This window comes from Cebus imitator, unplaced genomic scaffold, assembly GCF_001604975.1.
Source record: "Cebus imitator isolate Cc_AM_T3 unplaced genomic scaffold, Cebus_imitator-1.0 Scaffold199, whole genome shotgun sequence".
Classification (NCBI taxonomy): domain Eukaryota; kingdom Metazoa; phylum Chordata; class Mammalia; order Primates; family Cebidae; genus Cebus; species Cebus imitator.
In genome coordinates, this window is record NW_016107514.1 from 4,845,462 (window position 1) to 4,871,210 (window position 25,749).

General features: G+C 38.1%; 1 protein-coding gene across 8 annotated transcripts in view; it reads left to right on the top strand.

The window, feature by feature from the left end:
- Positions 1-25,749, top strand: part of CDC14A (cell division cycle 14A) — a 181,632-nt gene that overhangs the window by 81,414 nt on the left and 74,469 nt on the right. For 7 of the 8 annotated variants that reach the window (XM_017547617.2, XM_017547619.2, XM_017547623.2 and 4 more), the window contains 3 exons: positions 6,862-6,928; positions 9,685-9,747; positions 21,777-21,864. In XM_017547617.2, coding sequence (XP_017403106.1) covers positions 6,862-6,928; positions 9,685-9,747; positions 21,777-21,864 — 218 coding nt within the window. The remainder of the gene's footprint in view (positions 1-6,861; positions 6,929-9,684; positions 9,748-21,776; positions 21,865-25,749) is intronic. The other variant, XM_017547622.2, reaches the window with a different exon arrangement.

The window sequence follows — 25,749 nt, forward strand, 5'->3', positions numbered from 1 at the left end:
GCACTTTTGCCTAGGTGACAGAGTGAGACTGTCTCAAAAAAAAAAAAAAGAAGAAGAAGAAAGAATTGTTGGGGTGGACGCAGTTTAGATGGTCATGCATGAGGCTGAGCTAAGTTTGTATTTGGGTGCCTCTAGACAGTGGTTGGCTGTAACATTAGTCTTTTATATTGGGGGTTAGAGGCAAATGATTTTTTTCTTCAGCAGAGATGAATGAATAGAAACCCTGGGTGTTTGGATATTACCTTATCTCCTGAATCAAGAACAGCCTTGTGTTGACCTGTTTAACAGAGTAATGCAATGCATGGTAAAACTATCATGAGTGATAAGAGTAAGAGCTCTAGTTTTCCCAGGTAGCAAGGGGTGTACAAACTTTTTCCCTCTCTGTGAGGAGGTGGAAACATATATGTCCTCTTATTCCACTCAATCAATATTTGGTTCAATATATATGAATGAATGAATGAACACAAAAGCAAACTAGGAGTTAAGTAAACAATTGGAAACTGTAACTACAATAAAGGAAACTGTGGGGATGCAAACTTTTTAGCACATTGTTACAGTGACTTAAATCCTAAAAGGTCTTTGTGTCCTATCTAAAGCACCTGGGTTAGAATACACCAGTATGTTTAAACTTGACAAAAGGAAAGAACGCTATGGTGAGCATCACTCTTTTTAGCTTTATTCAATTAATACTCAGTGGCAAAGAGAACAGAAGGAAATGATCTTCAATGCACAGAAGGGATTTTTGAGTTAATTCGAAGACAGCTTTTCTTGCTAGTGAGGACTGAGGCATTAGGCTACTTGAGTAAAGAAAAGTGGCCGTAGAATATTATAGGAATAGTTCTTGGTATGAGCTCCCAAGCTACTTTATTTAAACCTTTATTTACAGACATCTACTGAATATCTATTTTATGCAGCTGCTAAGGAAACATGGTGAATAAAAGACATATAGATCCTGCCTTCTTTGAGACTGATATAGAGGGAGAGGGAGAGAAAGAAAATAAGCACACCAGGCTATAATTTCAAACTGTTGTTAAATTTAATGGGAAAAAAAAAAGGTTTAGGGAAAATCTCTGACCCCACTTCTAGCCAGGGTGGGGTCGGAGGTTTTCCACCCAAGACAAGTAATCTGTGAGTTGAGGTTTGAAGGTTGAGGAGGGTACCCTAAGGTGAGAGTGAGTGGGAAGAACATGTGACTTGAAGATGAACAGGTTCTGTGAGAAGAGCCTAGTGGCCGCCTGGGAAACTCAGGGAAGATGGGGCCAGATATCCCCAGGCCTTGTGGCCACATTGAAGATTTGAACTTTCCCTTGTGATCAGTGGAAAGTCAGTAAGGAGTTAATAGCTGAAGAGTGACCGGATCAGATTGCCTTTTAAAAATATCACTGGCTTCAGTGAAGAAAACCCATTAGAAAGTCTAAGGGTGGGTGTAGGAAGGTAGTGGAAGTGGAATTGGCAAGTGAAATGCATTCAAGAGATATTTAAGAGTCAAAACCAATGGTGCGTAGTGAGGGATAGGATAAGGGGAATGAAAGAAAGGTGGGACTTCTGGGCTGTAGCTTGTGTGACTGTGGGAGATTTTACCCAGACGGAGTGCTGCAAGACCAGAATATCGTTGTAGTTGTTTTTTTTTTGGGGTGGGAGCAGATTCAAGAGATTCTTCTTATATAGTGAGTTTGAGACATCCTTAAGACACCCAAGTGGAATTGCCATGTCGGTGGGTGGCTGTGCTACTTTTGAGCTTTAAGAATGAGTTTGTGCTAGAGAGATGAATTTGAGGGTCATTGGTAGACAGGTGATAATTTGTGCCGTTATCTAGGGCAATGATTCCCAAAATATGCTCCTTGCTAGGAGCAGCCTCAGCTCCACCTGGAAACTTGTTAGAAATGCAAATTCTCAAGCCCTGCCTTTGGCCTGTTAAATCAGAAACTTGAGGTGGGGTGGAGCAGCCTGTGTTTGTGGAACTATCTACATGATGCTAATACACACTAAAGTTTTAGAGACCCTCCTCTAGAGGGAGAGAGTATGGAGTGAGAAGAATTTTGTCCTGGAGTTGAACCATGAGAAGGTTTGGCTTTTAAAGACTGGGAGGCGAAGGATGACTCTGCAAAGGTTGGAAGTAGTGTTTAGATGGTAAAAGGAAAATCCAGGAATCAAGAGAAGAGAGGAAAGTAGGGAGATACTTGTTGCTGACATATTATTAGGTAAGATGATGCATGCACAATGTTCTCTGGGTTTAAAATAAGTAAATCCAGACAGACAGAAAATAAAATAGTGTATTGCCAGGGGCTGGAGGAAAGAGAATGGGGAGTGACTGCAAAAGAGTACAGAGTTTCATTTTGAGGTGATAAAAATACTTTGGAATTACTGGTGATGGTTGTACAACGTTATGAATACACCACTGAATCGTACACTTTAAAAAGGAAGATGAGGCCAGTGGCTCATGCCTGTAATCCCAGCACTTTGCAAGGCCAAGGCAGGCAGATTGCCTGAGGTCACGAGTTCCAGCCCAGCCTGGCCAACATGGTGAAACCCTGTCTCTACTAACAATACAAAAATTAGCTGAGCTTGGTGGCGAGCGCCTGTAATCCCAGATACTCGGGAGACTGAGGCAGGAGAATCACTTGAGCCGGGAGGTGGAGGTTGTAGTGAGCCGAGATCACGCCGTTGCACTTCAGCCTGGGTGACAAGAGCAAGATTTAGTCTCAAAAAAAAAAAAAAAGGAAGATGAGTAATTCTTTAGAGAAATCTTGTTTTAAAGAGTAATCCAAACAGGGTGGAAATTATAGGAAGATGTGGAACTAGGAAAGTTTTGGATGGCCAGTAGGAACCTGAAAACATTTAAATTCTGTTGGAAAGGATCCAGAAGAGAGATAAAGAGATAATCAATGGTGTAGAATAGGGATATAACCTCAGAGTTGGAGGGGACTTTTGGGGCCAATAGTCTGCTGTTTTCCTAACCCCTGACCTCCATTTCATGTTACAACACAGGTGAAAACAATTCCTCAGAAGGGACCTTTCCACTCAAGTTTGAACATCATGTGGGGCAGGTATTTTTCTGCCCCTGTGGGCCACCATTCTGCTTTGAGATGGTTCTGACTATATTGGTGAGTGGAGGAAAATCAACAGGGAAGCTTGACTTACAAAATGGGAGGCAATGTTGCCTCTTAAATGGACTTTCGATCTTTTTTTAGTCAGTTCCTTTATCCTCATTTCCAGGAGAACCCAGTGATGCCAATTCCTTAGGCTTTAAGACTTACCTGGTATTAATTATGTTGGCTCTCAGTTTTTTGTTTTCTGTTTTTTTTGGAGACAGAATCTTGCTCTGTTGCCCAGGCTAGAATGTAGTGGTTTGGACTCCTCTTTAAAACAAGATTTCTCTAAAGAATTACTCATCTTCCTTTTTTTTTTTTTTTTTTTTTTTTTGAGACTAAGTCTCGCTCTTGTGGCCCAAGCTGGAGTACAGTGGTGCGATCTCGGCTCACTGTAACCTCTGCCTCCCAGGTTCAGGCAATTCTCCTGCCTCAGCCTCCCGAGTAGCTCGGATTACAGGCTTCCACAATCATGCCTGGCTAATTTTTGTATTTTTAGAAGAGACAGGGTTTCACCATGTTGAACCAGGCTAGCCTTGAACTCCTGACCTCAGATGATTCACCCACCTCAGCCTCCCAAAGTGCTGGGATTACCCAGCAGGTTCTCAGTTTTTTCATTGTCAGTTTAGTATTCAGTTTTCTTGGTCTTCCAACTTATTTACCCTTTGTCCAAATGATTCCCAGCTTTCAAAATTTTATTGTTTTGTCTTCTCTCTTATTCTCCTTGTCTTTGTTGATTTTCATTTTTTAAAGGGGCTTTAAAAATTCACCTTTTGGTCAGGTGCAGTGGCTCACGCCTATAATCCTAGCACTTTGGGAGGCAGAGGTGGGCGTATCACTTGAGCTCAGGAGTTCAAGACCATTCTGGGCAACATGGTAAAACCCTGGCTCTACAAAAAATACAAAAATTGGCTGGGTGTGGTGGCTTGCACCTGTATTCCCACCTACCTCAAGGGCTGAGGCTGGAGGATCACTTGAGTCCAGCAGGTGAAGGTTGCAGTGAACCAAGATCGTACCACTGCACTCCAGCCTGGCTGACAGAGTGAGACCCTGTTTCAAAGAAAAAAAAAAAATCTCCTTTTAATAGGGTTTGGTAGATGCGTAGGTTCAATCTTCCATCTTTACTTTCTCCCTTTTTCCCTCAGAGAATATATAACATGTTTTTGTGTCCTTTCACTGTTATAGTATTCTCCAGTGACTACGTATGAGCCACATGCCACTAATAGGCCATTTCTTTCTTGTCCAGTCTTTCGGGGCAGATTTTGGGAACCTGTTGGCACTATGTGGCTGCCATGAGGATTAAGTGTGCTAATGCATCTAAATTACCTGACACAGTAGGTGTTCAAAAAAGGCATGCCAATTCCTTTCTCAATCTGGAGGATATGACTTAATTCTCTTGTATTCCTTGTTAGATTTCAGTTTGTCACCTTCTGTTTGCCTTTGCAGCCTGTGGTGACTGACTTGCCTAGTTCTGTCAGATGGCATGTTAACTCTCCCTCCCAGCTTTGCAGGCCTGCAGATTTGACCACCAGGTCACCGGAGCACTCCTTTTAGCCACTGGTAATGGTTGTGGCTGCGGTGGGGTAGGAGGTATCATGAGAGCCTCACCATACTTTGCAGACATTCAGAAAGAATAGGCTTGGAACTTTTTCTGGTAACTTACATTAATGAAATTGTTTAGCTGAGTCTAGGCATGGGAAGATATACTTGAAAGAATAAGGGATACCTCTACTTCTTGTAATTTTTAAAATTCTTTTTACATACAAAGAAAATTTTACCCCCTTTTAAGAAATGTAAAGCAGTAGTTTTTAACCCAAGGTCTGTGGAGAGAATTCAGGGAGTCAGAGAACCTAAATGAGAAAAAAAATTATATCTTTATTTTTATTAACCTTACCTTACCGATTATAGGATTACATTCAATTATAAATGTTATAAATAAACTGTAGTAGCATTAGCAATGTAAGTGACAATTTAATATCACATTACAGTTATTTCTTAAAATATTATTTGTGCTCATTCCTTCCTCAAAATTATAGTGGTGGTTATCAAACTTGCCACTAGGTCTTGTTATATAATATATTAATTTAAAAAGTACCTTTTGGGGTATTGTAAATTTGTATTTTAATATGTTGATAACTTTATTTAGATGTAATTGAAATAGTTTTCTGTTAATCCTAGCTTATACATTAAAAACATTATTCTGAGAAAATGGGTTCGCAGGCCTCCTCAGGTCACTGAGGGTCCATGGCACAGAGATTCTGAACTCCAAAGACAAGTGTCTGCCAAGGAATATGTAGTTGTTTGTATAAACTAATATTTTTCTTAGATCCCTAGTCACTCCTTTCTCCAGCATAGCCCATTAAAATTTGCTTTCCAACATATAGTTTATACTTTTACAAGATGTTTGAAAAAGGGGCTATTTTATTTTTCACTGACATGTGAGTTCAGAAAAAGAACAAAGAACCCTCCTTTTGAAATGAGACTTAAATATTTGAAATAATTGAAGTTTTGGGACTTAAGCATTCTGTTAAGTTGCTTTGCTAACTTACTCATTTTATGTTACGCTCTTGGGATTCTGAAACTCAAGGATGGTGAAGTTACATGGCTTAGCAGCCATAGGCTCAAGTGACCTCGGATGGTTGTGAAAGTTGGTTTTATATTAATTATACCTTAAAGCCCTTAAAAATATGTTCTCCCCTCGGAACATCTGCTTGTCCCTTCCTGGTGGTTGCTGTGTGTGCCTTTGACTTCATCTGGACAGTGTCTGCCTGCTGTGTTTCTTGGGTCAGCCCTGGGAGGCTGGGCAGAGAGCCTGGAGCCTTGAGGTCAAGTTTCCTACCTCGGACACCTTGGAACTCTGTAGTGTTAAAGCTCTGGTGCCAGTTCTTGCTGAACTGACCTGAACTTGATACTTTAGTTTTATGTTGCCTAAAGCAGGTCTGCTAAATTGCTCGAAAAACTTAAATAAAGTATGAAGCACTCAATTTTCACCACAGTAGGTTCCCACTCCTTTTGAAGGAGTGCTTCATGGTGTGTTAGAAGCTCTCATGGATCCCAGTGACTCAGAGGAGAATGTTGGAAGCCGGACTACATTTTTCTGTTTTCTTTCTTTCGTTTTCTTTGTTGTAGGGGAGGGATGGCATTTAATCCATGAAAACACCTGCTAGGTTCTGTTGACCTACATACATTGTCTCTCTTATCTTTTTATGCTTGTTTTTATCATATTCCTGACAGGAGGTTATTCCTCTGCCAGAATACCTCTTGCAATGATGAATGTTTTACTTAATGAAACCGTCCAATTCACTCTTAATAATAATAATAGTCTTCGTGTTTATGAATTGCTTCCTATGTACCAGCCACTATATGAAGGACTTTACATATTTAAAACAACATAATCTGACAACAGTTCTATGAGTGATAGCTATTATCATTAACTTCATTTCACAGATGTGGAGACCAAGATTCATCATAGAGGTAAATAAAATAACTTGCTTAAGTTCCTATGCAGTATGTGACCGATTTGAAAGTGGAGCCAAGGCAGTCTGACTTAGGAACGCAGGCTCTTAAATCGGCCTGTTGGATTAAAGCAATTTCAGAAGTGCTTCAGTTAAGCTGTCGTAGTTAACTAGCGGGGTCTAATGTATGGTATAAGTTTATCATGTTGATAGCTGTGAAGCCAAACAAGCACATCTCCAGCCGACTTTGGTGTTGTAATTTATTATTCGAATGTTCTAAATGCAACATTTAATGTTGAGTTTATTTATGTTTATAGGGATGCTTCCTTTGGAAACTGCACTTACAATCTCACCATCCTCGACTGTTTGCAAGGAATCAGAAAGGTAATAACAATTCTCCTTTCTGTAGTTGACACAGTAGTTTAAAAAAGTATGAGAAAGGAATAATCTCAACGTCCTTATTTGTTATTGGAGGGAAGAAAGGGGAGCCAGTAAGTAGAAGACTTTTTACTTCTTGAAGGATGATTGATTTGTAAAATACAAACACCAGGAAAAACTGGGAGGAGAGAGTAGAAGGGGCCTTTCTTTGTCGTGTAAACTGTTTGTGTTCCTGGTCAGATTTATCACCACTGTCAGCTGCAGTGCATGTGACATTGCTTTGTTGCTTAGCTTCTTTATCAGGCTTGATCTTGGTGTGGGAGAGTCAGGAAGTTATCTAAACCACTGGTCTCCCCTGTTGCTTGGTCCCACCCCAGGCCCACTAAAACAAAAACTTTGGGGGTGGAGCCCTACAGTCTGTATTTGAACAATCTCTCCAGGTGATTTGATGCACTCTAAAGTTTGAGAACCAAGTTATAGTTATTTAATTATTACTGTATATAATGGAGAAGTTAAACTAGAAGATATCTGAGAGCTCTCGGAACATGTTTTAGAAACATTAACTCACAATCTGAGAAGTTATACAAGCTATACTGTAAATTCTAGTGAGGGCTTAAAGTACATAATTCCATCTCGAACATAGAACTATGATTTATTATCAGTCAGGAATGTACATATTATGTAAGCTGTTGATCATAGGACATACACAGCAATGTCACATGGACTATAAATATAGTATCGGTAGCAATTCTAGTTCGTTTCTCTTCTGATTTTGCTGTGTTTTGAGTTGAGAAAATTGATGTGATAAATATGTTACCTGTTTTATATATGGTGGTTTCTATTTCATTTAAAATGAATTTAAACCCTATCAGACTTTAAAATAGTTTTCAAATGCTTTTCTTTCCACTTAAACAACTGTAGAGGTACTCTTACCCACCCTTGCAAATGATATTGCCAAAATGCACTTCCAGTAATATCAGTTAAGAACTTCTATGGAGACACTACCCAACATATAAATGTTAATTATAGCATTTAGAAAATATGCCTGAAGGAAAAATAATTTATTTATATCACTGTTATTATTTTGCCTTCTCTACCATCTGGTACTGGCCATTTGTTTTATAACACTTAAAAATTTTAGAAAGAGTTGACACTGGAATATCCCTGCCTGTTATTATGGTACTTAGTAACTCAGTATAGAAAGCTGTGCCATCCTTCCTGTTGCAGGGGAAAGGTGTGTAAACTTGTTTCATCACATGTTGGGGTTAACTCAAAGATAGATGAGATTTTGGAGGATCTGATAGATTGTGCAGCCTGTCTTTAAGCACCTGAAACATTGCCTGTATGTTCGTTCTCTTACATAACGCACCATGTTCTGGGCTATTTTTGTGTGGCACTGGTAGTACCCTTCTAAGCACCTATAGAGTATGGCCACATTTTTGCCTTTTTAGGGAGCACACTTCTCTGATTTTGATGTATTGGCATTGTCCTAGTACAGTTTATATTCCATGTTATGTGAACTATACATGGACATAAGCAAACACTTTAAAAATAAAGAGAAAAAAAGTGGGTCCTTCAGAGCATATATATTTTTCTAACTTTTTTGTCTGGAAAGGTACATGTGGATGAACTCAGTTTATTTATTTATTTTTTTTAAAGGGTGGACTAATTTAAATACTTTGTTCTGCTTATTCTGTAGGGGTTGTTTAAACCAGTGTTATCAGAATTTTGCATTTATAAGAATCACCTGGGAAGCTGTACTGAAAATGGTGATCCTGGGCCCCACCCACTGAGAATCTGATTTAATAGTCCTGGGGTGGGGCCCCGGAGTCTTTCTTTAGTATGAATTACCCTAAGTGTTTCTGATGCAGATGCTACATGTTCTTTGTTTTGAAAAAACACTGATAGACGTACTGGAGCTTGGCTTGTTAGTTCTTTTTCTATTTTTAATGACTTGATCATGTAACTTTTAAATGTACCTGTGGTTTTGTATTCTGTTGTAATCTGTATAGCTTCATGATTTATAAAATAAAAGACTCTCTGTTCACTTTAAAATATTAGATCTGAGCAAGCTGGATAGTTTTTAAAAGTTGTAAGTCATTAGTTACAAAAAAGAGTATAAAGTTTTTCTTTGTGATTAAAAATATCAGTTTTTTTCTTTTAAATTGTAAGAGCAGTCAAGGATGATTCTACTTTGTCAGAAACTGTCCTCATGAAGCGGATTCTCCCAAGGTAGAGTTTTAGGAATACATAAGGGCCTATTAAGTAGAAATATTAAGAGTTTTAGGAGTTGGAAGGAAAAAAATATGGTAAAAAATGCAGGGGTTTTTTTTGGGTTCAATACCTCCTTATGTTAAAAGGAAAACAAAAACTCATAATAATAACTGATTTTTCTTTTCCTAACAAAGAAGTAATCACTATGATATATTCTGTCACAGAAAGGTTCTAACTGTAAATTTATTTTGTTTCATGTTTTATGCATATGATTTTACTTACAAAACTAATGTAAGTTAGAAATCAAGGTATCTTTTGTGGGGCTTTTTTCATGTTATCATAAGTGTTTATTTAGTTCCGTTTCTTAGACAGTCTTAATGCAATATAGCCAATGTTATAAAAAGATTTCTAGGTATGCATTAAAAATCAAAGGTTTCAAGCTATCTCTCCAGATTAGTGAGGATCATTTCTGTAAGTAGATGTTCCAGAAATAATGAGTAGGGTTTATCAATTTTGCGTGGAAAAACTAATACAAATTCTGCTTTTAGGGATTACAACATGGATTTTTTGACTTTGAGACATTTGATGTGGATGAATATGAACATTATGAGGTTTGTACATTTAAACTTTTTTACAAAACATAATTTCATGTTGATTAATTTTTCCCTCCTCACATTCATATATTGCAAATTGAGTGTGTGCTAAATAAAAGCATTCTGGGGTTTTCAGTAGTGGTTAGTTTTGTCCTTTCTGCCTTGGTTATTTCCCTTGAATCAGGAGTCAGCAAAATTTTATTTTGGGAAAACAACATATCTATATATTCTCCTATCAAATCGTAATTGACAGTCATTTTGTACCTTAAGTTTATAAGAAAAAGTAATTTCTAAGTATGGTTGGGTAATAAAATTATAAGTTACTTTTAACATTCAGGTTTTATTTATTTATTTATTTGTTTGTTTATTTTTGAGGTGGTGTCTAGCTCTTTCAACCAGGCTGGAATGCAATGGCACAATCTTGGCTCACTGCAGCCTCTGCCTCCCCAGGCTCAAGCCATTCTCCCACCTCAGCCTCTCCAGTGGCTGGAATTACAGGTGCATGCCACCACACCTGGCTAATTTTTTTTTTAAGAGATGAGTTTCACCATGTTGCCCAGGCTGGTCTTAAACTCCTGAGTTTGGGTGATCCACCTGCCTCAGCCTCCCAAAGTGCTGGGATTACAGGCATGAACCACCATGCCTAGCCCCCTTACTATATTTTTGATTGGATCAATTTTATTTTGAAACATAGCTGAATTTATTTAGTTCTAAAAGTTGGCTGAAAATTTTTTTTTTCTCATAGCATCATTACAAAACTTTTGACTAATGTCTTGACTGCTCAAAATGTAGGCAAAGGCTATCTCCAAGCTGGGTTACACTGTAAGGAGAAGTTGGAGAAGAGTAGGATAAGGAGGAGTCTAGAAGTCGGTAACTTTTTCTGAAAGATGAAGTGTGAACGTGAGTAGGTTCAACATTCTCAGAATGTGAACTCATCATGCTGGGTTTCCCCAGAGTAACAATACAATTTATTTCTTCCCTTAGTAAGATAAGGGCAGCCCTCACGTTTGGGGTCCTAGTCCAGAATACAGCTATTTGGATATCCTGCTTCCAGGTTAAAAGCAACATATCTGAAAAGAAACTGATCATCTTTTTACCCGAACATGGTCCCCTGCTTTGTCTGTGTTACAGCATTGCCATCCTACTGAGCACCCAGGCTCAAGGCTAGAAACGTTGCTTTGTTTTCCTCCCTAACCTAGTGAGTATTTGGATCACTTCTACTGGTGCCACAGGATGTATTAATTATATCTGTCTTTCCTTTCTGTTCTCACTTCCTTCCCTCTGACTCAGGTCTCATGTCATTTCCTGTGGACCGGTCATTTTAATAGTTCTCTAACTGAGCACGGCCCTTCTCCTCCCAGGCTGTCTTAAACACACCTGAGTGATCCTAAAATAGAGTTCTCATCTTGCTTGTCTTGTTCTTGGCCCCAAACTGGCTGTTTCTCCCATGGCTCTGCTGAAATGAGGATAAACTCCCCTGTCCTGGCATTCTTAGCTCTGATGAGCTCCAGCGTACCCTTCTGGCCGCATCTCCTGTTTCTTCACTGTACGTACTCTGTGTTCCAGCTCCTCTGAACTGCTTAGTTACTATTTCTTGAATGTCTCTGTTCCCTGGCTGAGCTTGCTTTTTCCCAGATACCCATCTCCTTTCACCTTCCCCTCCTCCATTTCGTTTGTGTTAAAATCCTGCACAGATTAGATCTCACCTCTGGAGTACTCCTGGCCCCCTCCCCCCCAATTTCATGTGTTAAATTTGTACTTTCCATTTTTCTTATATCATGACTATTTGCATACAAGCCTTATTAGGTTGCAAATTCTCTATGGATAGAATTGACCAAATGGAAAAACATATACTTTGCTCTTGGATAGAAAGACTTAACATCATGAAGCTGCTACTTTTCCCAAAATTAATAAATTTAATGCAATTTATTAAAAAATCCCAAAGAGAGTTATTTTTAATACAATAAAAACATTTTTAGTAGCGATTAAAAAAAAAAAACCTTCCCCTCCAAAATCCCATAATTAGAAACGAAGGGAACACGTACTTATAAGAAAGAAGGTCAGATAACTTGTAGTACATATAAATCATTGAATGTTATGCAGTCATTTTAAAAAATGAATTGAGCTGTACCACTTATCTTGGAATGATTTCTATAATGATTGTTAAAGAGAAAGCATACGGAAGAGTGCTTTAATATAGTGAGTCTTGGTAATAAAACAGACAATAATAAGACACTCCCTTGCCCACACATGTAGGTATCCACATTATATGACCAGGGGTGACTTACTTTGAAGATAATGAAGCTTAAATTTTAGTGGGCTTCAACCCCTAACTTGTATGGGCACCTTTTAGAGTCCTATACCCAATTTTGTGTTCATCATTTTTTTATTGTAAGGTGGACTCTCAAATTAGATAAAGTTTCAGACCCCCTCCAAAACCTGGACCTGGATCCCTGCCCCATGTATATGAGCATGAAGAGTGCAAATGGCCCACTGTATTGATTATTAAATATATGGCCAAACACTAAAGCCATTTCAATTAAAGGGGAGACCGAGGTGGGAGAGTGTTGGAGGGGGTGAGAGAAGAAGGAACAATTCAAGGAAAAAACTAGTGGACGTTTTATTTATTCCTCTCTCTCTCTCTTTCTTAACTTCAGTGGTGATGCTGAGGTTTGGTTGAAAATAGTCTTGAATAACCTGAAGCAGACAGTACAATTTTCTTCTTGCAAACCAAGCAGCCAAACAAACAAAAATCTGACAAGAAGGTAGTTACACCTTCACCTTCACAGTGACCACCTAGGCGATAGGAGGGGAACAGTCAGTTTTGGTGAACGTTTGAAAAATTTTGTCAAACAACTTCTTTTTAAAGAATGATTTATCTATTCTATCATAAAGCCTATAAAATAGAAAACCACCATTGTGATTGGCAGGTGGTAGGCATTTCTTAAATGTTTGCTTAAGGAATAAATGAATAAATAAAGGAGCTCTTTCCTGACAGTCTGTGGACCCCGTCCTTTCCTGTCAGAATTTCTCTTGCTATTTGCCCTGTTCTAGTGAGTATGATATTTGGTGAACTTGTGGAATAGCTGAGTTCATACATTTTATTAGCTCCAGTAAACTCAGTATTCCAATGAAGGTAGTGTAGCTCTCAAAGTAAAATTTTATTGTTGACAGCAATTTGTGAGAGTGTAAGACTTAGATGATTAGGGGATGTTTGAGATGCAACTTTTCAAAGGCACTTTTTTTTTTTTTTTTTTTTTTTTTTTTTACTAAAGTACATTTAGTAAATGATATGGCTCAAAGAAAAAAAAAGCCTAAACCAATGAGACTGAATCTCTATGGGAGATTAAAAGGGAATCTTAGAGTGTTACTTATAAATGCTACTAATGATGAGGTCAACAGAATGTGGGACATACTTGTTGTATAAAGTCTACAGATATACCTCTGCCCGTTGTGCAAAGGGTTATATCCATCTTCCTCCTGCAATTCCAGGGTCTAAAGCAGTGCTGTCCACTAGAAATATGAAAGTCATATGATGAAATTAGTTTTAATAATACATTTTACTTGTTGTAAATATATTGTTTGTGTATTTACTAATATACCTAAAATAGCATTTAACATGTAAGCAAAATAGAAATTATTAATGATGTATGTATTTTACATTTTTTTGAATAAAGTCTTGGAAGCCCAGTGTGTAGTTTATTTTATTTATTATCTTTTTTTTTTTGAGACAGCGTCTTGCTCTGTCACCGAGGCTGGAGTGCGGTGGTGCAATCTAGGCTCACTGTAGCCTCGACCCCCTGGACTCAAGCCATCCTGCCACCTCAGCCTCCTGAGTAGCTGGGACCACAGGTGTGCGCCACCATGCCCTGCTAATTTTTGTATTTTTTGTAGACATGGGGTTTCGCCGTGTTGCCCAGGCTGGTCTCAAACTCCTGGGCTCAAGCAATCTGCCTGCCTTTCCTTCCAAAGTCCTGGGATTGCAGGTGTGAGCCACTATGCCTGGCCTCCAGTGTGCATTTTATACTATAGCATATCTTCATTTATACTAGCCACATTTCAAGTGCATAGTAGCCACATGTAGCTAGAGTATGGAGTCTGCAAGGACAGGCTAGCCCATGTACTGTCCTAGTCCATCAGTGTGACATGAAGCCCAGGTCATATCTCCTTGCTTCCTTCATGTGACCTGTTGTTCACATGAGAGTTAATTTCTAAGCCCTGTTCTGTTTAGAAAGTTCGAGGTGAGATACCTCAGGCTTTTGCTTTATTTTTGTGTGACTTGCAAATGGCCCGTTGTATTAAGTATTGATAAACACCACCAGGCGTTGGCCTCCATCTTGCAAAAGTGTCCTCCAAAATGTGGTCTTTTCCAGGTCCTTTACCAAGCTGTTGTGGAAATGTGCAGTTCCTCACATTTGCCCCGGTCAGACATGAAATTTGGGCAGCTATGCTGGGAGGGTCCAGAAAAGTAACTGTGAGACAGTGGTGCAAAAGCTTCCTCTAGGAATCAGTGTCAAAACATTTATACTTCTCCAACAGATTGCTTAATGTATTCTAAAGAATACATACCTTGAGAGCCGTGAGAACTTTTCCTCCTTTGAAAGCTAGTCATTTCAAATCTAGTTCAGAAAAATAAAAGGACCTTTTGTCCTAGGAAAAAATAATGAAGATGAAAGAGCTTGAACATTCAATTAAATGATGTACCTGTAGGTATGTGAGGAACTGTGCTCTCCCATAGTAAAGTTTAGTGGTTAATGCTAGTGTAGGCTGATACTCTGCTTATAAGGCCTGGAAGTGGCACCCATAAACAGAGTCTACCTTTAGTTAGCTTTCTTTTGTTTTTGGGGGTAGCTGTCTTTACCAAGCAAGACATTGCCCAGACGCCAGTGATCATTTATGATGCACTGTGAAGCAGTTATTATTTATCAGAGACTATTTGAAGTTATGTCTTTAGTTTGTAATTTTGCTTCTCCCAAGGGCTTTCCACTGTTGTCCAGAAGGCCGGCCAAGTTTGATGATGGAAATGTGATTCAGTAGGAGTGCCCTGTTCTTAGGGTTGGCTTTGGGGGAAGAAATGCAGAGACATGGTGCTTCACTGGCAGCATTGGGGGTGCCTCATCATGTGGCTTACATTTGTTACCCCATTCAAAACTCACCCCATGCAATTTCAAGGAGCCTCCTTAAAGATCTATTTGGGGATTAGGTGGAGCTAAAAGTTCAAAAACGACTTCAAAACTGAGATAGTACTTTGACTTTTTTCTTGAGCTATTTTCTAGCTGCCATTATCTTCCCCCTGCCATAAGGCACTCCATTTTTGTGTGTGAAAAACCAAATTACGAGGATATTTTCCAGAATATCAAGCTATTATGGCCTTGATCCTGTACTTTTAAATGTGAACAAAGCCAGGCCACTTCTTTACCATTGTCATGACAGAAGTTAGAGCCGCGCTTGGCCTGCATGCCTGATGACAGAGGCACTATTACTGCCTTGACAACAGAGTCACTGCACAGGGCTTCCTTTTGTTTTTTCATTATGGCACATGGAAAAAATGATAATATTTGCCCAACACCCTGTGATTATAGCTCATAGCTGTTGGCAACTGGCCTGAGGACTCTGACTGCCCTAGTCTGCCCAGGCAGCTCCATTCTGGTCACACTGGTTAGGAAGCTTTGCTTTAGAGAAATAATGGTGTGCAATGAACAATTGTTTTTGAGAGACAAGTGGCCATACCATGCTCCTTATGGCCTCATTCTTATAACTTTTCAGCTCATTTGTTGAACAGATATTAAATGCCTACTATTTGCACCGTATATTTGCTAGACCCAGTGTTTCTTTTTCTTTTTTTTTTTTAGGAGGCTACCAGTAATATCATCTCTCCATGTGTAGGATTAAAGCCTTTGGTTTTGTCATTCATGTGTTCTTGTGCCTCATTCTGCAGAAGTTGCCATATTTGAGTCTTGCCCCAAACCCCCATTTTTATGCTTATCAAATTAGTTATGATACAGAATTTCTCATTGATCCATAACAGACTGAAATGTGGATTATTTTATTCCTGAGACATTCAAGCAATTCACAGGTTGTCATTATTGCTATCTTCACCTAAAGGATGCTTTTTTGGGAAAAGACCGTTTCTATTCTAGAAGGTGATTTCACATTATTTTAGCCAGATTGCAATATAGCCCATCTGGGAACTGTTTGTGATAAAGCATGGGTTCATTCTGGTGCCTGGGATTAGGTCTTTCTTGGGTCTTGGGCCTCCTTGATCAAGGCTGCACATGACTATCAGGGTATAGGTTTTAAAAATTAAGTCTGATTACATCATTCCCCTGTTTTAAGTCCTTCATGGGCTCCACACTGACTAAAGGTGTGGAGGAAATGCAGACTCCTTAACTGTGGCATGGAAGGCCCTTCCTGACGTGGGCTTGTCCTTCCTCTCCACCCTTGCCCTTTCCCATTCGCACTCCACACCCAAAACCACGCAGCTTACCAGGTGGCGGCTTCTGTGCTTTTGCACGTGTTCTTGCTCCCTCCTCCTGCCTGTCAGCTCTTCCTTCTGGTCCACTGTATTTACATGGCTGACTGTTAAGTCCTTCTCAGCCTTGTGGAAGCTCTTCTCACATAGTCTTGTGTGATACTATGTTTATACATCTGCAGGTACTTTTGGGCAGGAACTGTCTTATTATTTGTTTGAATAAGTAACCTAGTAGCACAGTATACTCATAGTGGGCAGTTATTATTTATCGAATGAAGGAACTAATGAAAAAATGTGTGAATAAATACTAAAAACAAGAGGATCGCACATTTCAAGATGTTTCATATGATCTGTTTTCAGTGGAAAGTGCCTAAAACATGTTAATTAAGAATCCATTCTGATTTTGTAGTAATATTCCAAGGGACAAATTTACCATGGTAGACAACTTCTTCAAATGATGTTTCTTTCTTTTATCAGCAGCCAATCTATTCTGCAAGAGTGAGGTTTTTGGTTTCTAAGTCAGTGATTTACAGTACAGATTGCTAGATATTTTGATCCAATACCTGATCTGCATGTGACATCAATTTAGTTTAATATGTGACTAGGGACTATCCAGGTTGACTCTGTTACCCTTCACTGTGTAAGTAAATTGTCAGATTGACCAGGTGGTATAGAGTCCTAACAATGGCTTTTTATCACCTGCCTTGAGAAACAGTAAAGTTTGTTAGGCCTCACGTCTCTCAGCAAGTCACATCAGGTCAACAACAGGAGTCAGTGTTGTTGAACACTGAAATTATGATGCTTCAGGACTTTGCTTTGGATTAGAATTTGTATAGCAAACCAAAATGTAATCTGGATGCTGCTTGGTCTGCCTTCTCTACATGTTGGTGGATTGTAGAACTGGAAATATGGGACTGCCATAGGACAAGGTCAAGCCGTGCCCAGAATGCAAGTATGTGGGCATGTCCTCACCACCTGGAGCAGTTATGGAAGTGTGCCTCCCATGGTGATTTGAATAGAAGAACTATTAGAAGAAGCATTCTCCTGTGACCATCTGGTAGTGTTGATTATACCACTCTAAAGCCTCAAGTTTAAGGAAGCAAAATTGCTTCCTGGCCATTGCACCTGCAAAAGTGAGGGGACCCAGTGCTTCTTTCTGTATTTGTTATACCCAGTGCTGGTTCAAAGGTCATGTTGCTTAAATCTATAAAATGTTTTGAGAGCTACCCTGTCCTAAACAATTCCCCATGGCTTTTTTTTCTTCCCCTTTAATAATTGTTTGGTATCTTTTCCTTCTTTTTTCTCCAAACTTCTTAAGAGAGGAGTCTCTAACTAATTATGGCCTGGCCTCTACTGAAACTGTTCCTGCTAACATGGGTTTGTAAAACCAATTTGCTATGCTTGTTCTTCCTACTTGGTTTATTCTGTGGTTGCTCTCTACTTCACATTCCTTCCCTAATTTGTAATGTGCTGTCTTTTGGATTTCTCCTCCCTCCATGGCTAATCATCTTTCTCAGCCTCCCTCGCAAGCCCTTTCTCTTCCTTTGCCCGCCCTGATATGCTGGGGTTCTCTAGGCCCTCATGATTTCTGGTTATACACACTTTGTATGATTGAGTGCATCTAGTTCCAAGTTTCAACAACTATGTATGTGCTGCTGACTCCAAATCATCTTTGCATCTTGAGCATTGGAGTGGCATCTGCAAATGTGCACTGGATTTTTGCCTCATGCTGTTGTATCAGCAGAGGTGTTCACTGATAGGGACTGTTGGAATGGGTCCCTACATGTTTTCCAACCCTGCTGTCTCCCTGCTGCAGCTGATGCTAGCAGAGGTGAAGCAGTCATCCACATGGGACACTCCTCTTTCCCTCCACTGCACCGTCCCCCTCAAAAGCAAGTCTAAATTAATAATCTAGAGTTTGTTATTTAAAGCCAGATGGCATGCCAACTTAATTTAAGCCAAGTGATTCAAATATTTACTTTGCTTTAAGCTCATAAAGTGCCCGTCATTACAGCATAGTTGTGTTTATGTGATACAACTATACTGTCAACACTATTTTGTTGTTTTAGAAGTTAGGGAAATACAAAGAAGGCATTTTTAAATGAATTTGAAAAAGGCATTGTGGTTATACCTTACTAAACTTCAAAACAGTCCTTGTGCCACTGCCATTCCTCTTATGTACTTCTAGTATCACACTTTTAAAGTTTAAAGTGACTTTTTCTTTAATGGATAAAACAGAGATGAGAATAACACCTACCTCATAGGGTTACTATGAGTATTAGGTAAGTCATATAGAATACAGCAGAGCTTGACACAGAGTCAGTGGTATCCATGTATTTGCTGCCATTTTTGTTACTGTTATTTGTCATTCCCACTTGCCTTCAGACTCCATAAAAGCACAGAGAATTATTTTTATTATTTTATGTATGATACCAATTTACAGTCCTTGATATATAATAAAGGCTCAGCAAATGTTTAAATGAATGTTGAATTGCATTTCAAAACTGCTTTTCCCTGTTTTCCTAGAAAACACATCTGTTGATAAAGGAAATCAATCTTGTAATTGTCAACCTCAAAGACTATCTTTTCTATCTTACTGTAAGTTTATTATAGTATTAAAATGGTCAAATAGTTTTCAGTGTTTGGACTGAAAAATATATCTGTGACCATTACTATAGAATCACAGATGTATTTCTTAGAAATTGTAAAAGCTGGCCAGGCGTGGTGGTTCATGCTTGTAATCCCAGCACTTTGGGAGGCTGAGGTGGGTGGATTATGAGATCAGGAGTTTGAGACCAGCCTGGCCAACATAGTGAAACCCCATCTCTACTAAAAATACAAAAAAATTACTCGAGCATGGTGGCGTGCGCCTGTAATCCCAGCTACTCGGTAGGCTAAAGCAGGAGAATCGCCTGAACCCATGAGGTGGAGGTTGCAGTGAGCTGAGATTGCACCGTGGCACTCCAGCCAGGGTGACAGAGTCTTGCTCTGTCTCCAAAAAAGAGAAATTGTAAAAATTTATGTCTTTTAGTCAAATTATATTTTGAATGCACTAAGAGAGTGAGCTATTCAAAAGAAAGCTGTGAATCTTCTGTAGACTGGAGAATCCTATGCCACAGTGAATAACAACACCTAAATGTGTCAGTTTCAGGAATTCAGATTTTTTATTTTGGGTTTTTCTTATAGTGAAGAACATCTCTGGTTTTTTTCATAGTATTTGGTAGGTAGTAGGCTTTAGATGAGAAGTGGTGAAATCATACTCTTGCATCATCCTTGCTTAGATATTTGTTTACAAAATGTGGTAGTGTTGGAAAGTACCTTAAGTTCCTATCTGATCTAGATTTCTTTGAAGTGTATGTGTGTGTTTAATTAGAAAAACCGATTTGTGTCATATAAAGTATTTTATTATGGATAAACATTGACATTTGTATGATTCACTATGAACAAAGGCACAAATATTAACTTTGGAAGACTATCAAGGTGAGCTTATGTTAGGTCAATTAAAAGCTGTAACTTTCTTATTAATTTTTTTCCATTTTTATTATTCTTATTAATTTTATTCCATCAACCTTAACCTGGGTGCTGAATATTATCTACTGTTTATCTTTTTGGGTAGGAAGATTTGCACACATATTCTTTTGGTTCTGTGAATGAATGAATGTATCTTAGGAAGCCCCTTGCCTCTCTCCATATGATTAATTATAAAAGGTTGCTGTTTAACCAAATGGATTTCTGTACTCCAAATAAGCAGATATAGCACAGTGTATTTATCTAGCATACTTGGTTGGTGGTCAGGGATACAGAAATAGTGACCATAGAAACCTGTTTTCTTTTATTGTTCATAAAGAATTGGATTTAGTCTCTTGATGATTAGAGAGTACTTTTATTCTTGAATTTTCAAATACTGTTTTAAGATTAATAATTACTTGAGGGATATTGGATCATCAATTTGAGACTTTTATTTAAACTAGCAAACGTTTAATTGCCATAATTAGATTCTTTATTTAAGTCGTTATAAATAGAAGCTACGCTTGAGGTTTAACTTCGCGTGTGCATTCATAACACTCAGGGTCTCTCAAGTTTTACTTAGAGCATTTTGGAGATATTATGTTTATTACAACTAGATTAAATGCAGTTCAGATGTTTATAAATGTGATGCACATAACGACATCACTTTTTATAACTGGGAAGAAATATCTGCATTTTAAAAACGACAATTTTGTTTTATAGCCAAGTTTTGATTTTCACGGAAATGATAATGGGTAATGTAAGTAATTAAAGTAGTGGCTCCATTTTTTTTTAAAGGACATGTTCCAATTTATTTAACAAATATTTATTGTGTTCTTATGGTAGAGTACAGACTCTATATTTGGCTCAGTTTTGTACTATTGCGGTCCTTGCCATATAATGGGGGAAAGAAAGCTTTTTATATGGTTAAGTAGTGGATGGCCCAGTGCAGAGAACTACATTGCTTCCCTTCCCTGAGAATGGAGATGAGGAGGGCAAGGGTAGGAGTGGGTGGGGGGAGTAAAGACAGCATAAGTTAAGAGGAGATAGATATATTTTATGATGCATTGCACTAATGCCTCCCAATGTCTGCAAAATTTTGGGTAACTTTACGTGTGCCCCAGTGTCCCATGGTTCAGAGGCACATGGGGAAGGGAAGAAAATGGGGAAGATGATGGAGCCATGGGAAGGTGCTTGGCCCCTTTCTTGGTCTTTAAGCCTTTTCTGAGGATATCTTAGCGTGTATAGACTAGAGGCTGATAACTGGTCCTCACGTCAGCCAACGGGCATGCTTTATTTGGTTTCATAGGAGTTAATGACTTAATTTTAAAAGTCAACATGTTAAAAACAGATTTCACATGGAAGTTCAGTTGGAAGATCAGCTGTATTTAGTCGGCTTTCCTGCAAGGTGCCTCATTAGCTGGAGTGGAGGAGCACCTGACTCTAGAGGAGCCCCTGCCTCTGTATGTCACTTGCCTGACTCTTTTTATCCCCTACAGTACAGTTTGGCTGACTCTGGTTTGTGGAACAGATGAGCCAATATCCCTCCCTCCTGCCTCTTGCCATTTCCCCATCTAAAAATTGCCATTCAAAAGAGATATCAGCCCTATAAAAACAGGAAAAAAAATTGGAAGTGTATTCATCGTGAGCTTGATATTTGCAGATTTTTTTTCATTGTTTAAAATAGGTTTACTACATTTATGGAAAGTGTTCATATTTCCCATTTTCTCTTATTTTCCTTTATTTATTGCCAGGACAAACGATGTTTGTTTTCATTTCATTTCTTTGCAGAGTGGCCAGGAGACAAACATTTTATGCAAAATACCTCTATTGTAAATGAAAGTTTCTAAATGTTTCATGTGGTCTAGACACAAGTTTTTGTAAAGTGAATACCTAAATAGCATTTTGAGAATCAGGTGCATGTTTTTATTTTAAGCCGCATTTGTCTACATATATGTCTAATTAGTCTAGTAGTAAGAGTGAAAAGCAGTTTTATTTGTAAGGGTGTCCTAAATTGTATAAGAATTATAAAATGTTTTTCTTCTCTTTTCTCACAAAATTCTGCCAGCGAGTTGAAAATGGTGACTTCAACTGGATTGTTCCAGGAAAATTTTTAGCATTTAGTGGACCACATCCTAAAAGCAAAATTGAAAATGGTAGGTTTTTCTTTCCTTTGCCATCCAAACATTTATTTTGATTCACCTTTCTGAGTTTCTTAACTTCCTCAGATAATTATTTTCTTTGATAGTATTCTCCAAAGAATATTTATTCATAATTTTAAAAATTAAACACCAGTAGCTAGTGTGTTAAACATTGTACTTCCAGTAGGCGGAGCTATAATCACTGTTTTAGAACTAACAAATTTTTAGCTTGCCGTAAATCAGATGTTCACTTTACCTGACCCCCAATTATTAGAGAAGAATCTGAGAAACAAACTGGTCAAACCCATAAGCAGATTGCTGTTTCTTTCAGTGGTTCTCAGATTTATTTGTTGGTAGAGTGCTACACATCGAGGTATTCTTTGGGTAACAGCGTGTTGAATAATGATGATGAAGACAATGTGTCGTTTATTGAATACGTAGGTGCTAGTTACACAAATCAAAGCATTATCTCTTTTAACACTCAACACAACTCTCTGAGATACAGATATTGTTATCTCCATTTTAGAGAGGAGTAAATTGAGCCTTATTAGTAGGGAATTTGCCCAGGGTCACAAAGTAATAGGCAGAACTGGTACTCCAAACCAGAGGAGGGCTCCTTAACATTGCCACTGCACTGATATACTTAGTTCCGTTTTGACAACTAGGTACAATTTTCTAGCTGACAGTAATTAAACTACTTATTTGCAGCATATTTATTGCCTTGGGCATACATATTTAGGGAAAAAAATAAAAGCAAAACAAAAAATAAACCTTTTGAATGAAACATGATCAGCTGTGCAAGTTTTCCCGTTAATACTTACTTTGTACTTTTGTACTTACAAATTTTTTCTATCTACTAACATTCCCTAGAAGACAAGTAATTAAAACAACAGTGGTTGAAAAATAACCATGAACAGAATAGCTTTTTTTTTTTTTTTTTTTGGCTCTCTATCTGATCATAGAGGTGGAATACCAGTGTTCTGAGGGAACCCAACTTGAAACCTCTGGTCTAGATTTATTCTTCAGTTAGGCATGGTGGCATGTGCCTGCAATCCCAGCACTTTGGAAGGCTGAGGTGGGAGGATTGCTTGAGGCCAGGAGTTTAAGACCAGCCTGGGCAACATAGCAAAACCCTGTCTCTTAAAATTTTTTTTTTTTCTTTAATCACCATTTCATAAAATGTAGTTTCATTGTATATTGTTGTTATTCATGCATTTAATTTTTATAATTTGAGCTTTCATAAATATGCTTATCATTTTACACCTGTGACTTATCTAATAGGGAACTCTGCTTGAATCATGAATCATGGTTTAACTGTGTGGATGGGCAGTCCAGGTCTAGAGAGTTAAGCTCACTAACAGGACACCTCTATGGTGAAGCCAGAATTTGATCTTCTCACTTATAAGCTTGCTAAAGAATATTCTCTGGTCTGGACATTCAATAATTAACCTCTGTCATTTTGGGTTGTTAGGAATTACATGTTGATAACCTGAGGAAGCTGCTTTCTGACATTTGGCCTTTCAAAATAAGATTGACTAAATCTGCTTTCTGTGCAAAATTATCTGACTCAGGCCCGGGAAATGTTAGAAGGAATATTTTTTCAGTTGTAGTTTTGTTGTTGGGTATTTGTTTGGCAAAGTTGAAAGACTTTCACATTTGTGATTCATATGTTTGACTGCATTTTCTTAATGAGAAATTGAGAGGTGTAATTTAAAAAGCCACTTAAAATGTTTTTACATATATAGAACACTATATATTCTATGCATACGTGCATTAAAAAAATTTTTTTAAGCAAAAGTAGGATCGTAACATAATTACAATCTTATAGCCAGATTTCTTCACTTAACATATCATAGACTTCTTTCTGTAGCAGTAAATATAGATCCATGTTATTATTTTCCACGACTGCATTGCATATTATTCTACCATATGACTGTACCATATTGTGTTAATTTATTTTTGGTTTTGTTTTTTTAGAGACAGGCTCTTGCTTTGTTGCCCAAACTGGAGTGCAATGGTGTGATCATAGCTCATTGCAACCTTGAACTCCTGTCCTCAAGTGATCCTCCTCCCTCAGCCTCCAGAGTACCTGGGACTACAGGGCATGCTCCACCACACCTGGCTGATTTTTTTTTTTTTTAAATTTTTAGTAGAGATGAGGTCTCTTTATGTTGCCCAGGCTGGTCTTGAACTCCTGGCCTCATGCGATCCTCTTGCCTCACAAAGCACTAGGATTATAGGTTTAAGCCACTGAGCCCAGCCTGTTAATTTATTTTTGAATGAGATCTAAGTTGTTTTTCACTTATTCTTTTCTTTTTTCATTTCACCATCTATTTAATCAGATGAAGAGTTTTTCACTTTTTAAAAACTGCTGTGGTTGGCATACACATTCATACATCTTTTTGCAGCTTTAGTTTCTTCTCTAAATTGTTAGAATCATTAGATAAAACAATATGCATATTTTGTATAATAATTTTTAAGTATCAAAAAAATTAAAAACATCTTTTTGGTCCTATATTCAATATGGGGAAAAATTGTAGCCACTATTTGCTTACCTGCCTGGAACGGTGCTAAACCTCTTGTACACACATCATCTGTTTCATGATCAGAACCACCCCCTGAAGCAGGTGGTGTTTATTTTATGGAAGAGAAGCTGGAGGCCTATAGGAATTACCTAACTTGTCCAGGTTCATAGGCCAGTAGTGGTTGGTGTGTGGATTCAAACATTTGTCTAGTTAATTCTGAATTCTGTGTTCTTTTAAACGTTATCATAGAGGATGTACATGCTCAATCTAGAAAATTTAAGCAATATAAAGAGTAAAACTCTCTGAAAACATTATATAATAAAGAGATAATCACTTTAAGGTATTGCTCTATATGCATATTTTATTCTATGCATATATTCTGTCCTCTCTTATTGACATAAAAACATCTGAAAGTACAGTTTTCTCACCGTTGTCAGCTTTTATGATGCCTAGAACAATTTCATTTAGGGCTACCATTGGTAAAATATTGCTATTTTACTGGAATTTTCATTTTAAGATCTGATATTCACTAGAAGCTTCACTATATATATATATATATATATATATATATATATATATATATATTTTTTGTAAAGGGCTTTAACTTTGTAAATGCTTTTCGAAGCTGAGAAAATAATTTTCTGATGGACTTAATAAACCTGATCCAATTACAGTGACATCGTGGTAACTTTTTTTTTTTTTTTTTTTTTTGCCTTGAGAAGCCTGTGTTTTTCTGAGGAGGCAGAAAGTCATTTTAGGGGCTATTTAGTAGAAGAGCTGAGGCTTTAAAGAAATGATCAAATAGCTGTTGCTAGGAGGTAGCTAAAGGAAGTTGTAAAATCTTGGGATCTGGGCAGAATGTATTCTAAGAATCTTGTGTGTGTTTGTGTCAACAGGGAACACTAGGAGTTTCTTTTAGCCATTTTGATTCACATTGTTTTGACAGTGGGGAAGAGAAGAGCCCTACTTTTTTTTTTTTTGTTAAACAATTTTGAATTGATAAATGATGGATAATAGCAGAATGAAACAGATATTTTGGATTTCAGATTTTCTGTAAAAAATGTCTCTTAAGTGTCACTGTCATTTCTATTTAAACACGCACACACAGAAAGATAGCTTTAGACTGAGAATCCCAACAATTGGAGGCATCAGCCTGCTCCTTTAATGAGAGAAGCCCAGTGTCCCATTTAGTAAAGAGCCTGGGCAGGTTGAAGCCTGGCTCCATTCCTTATTGGCTGCGTGAACTTCAGTGAGTTCCACAGCTTCTCTGAGCATCAGTTTTCTTGTATTTCACAGTAAGAGAACTATGATGCTCACTGCAGGCACCTAGTGAGGATTAGAGATGTTATATGAAGTGCCTTGCACAGAATCAGGC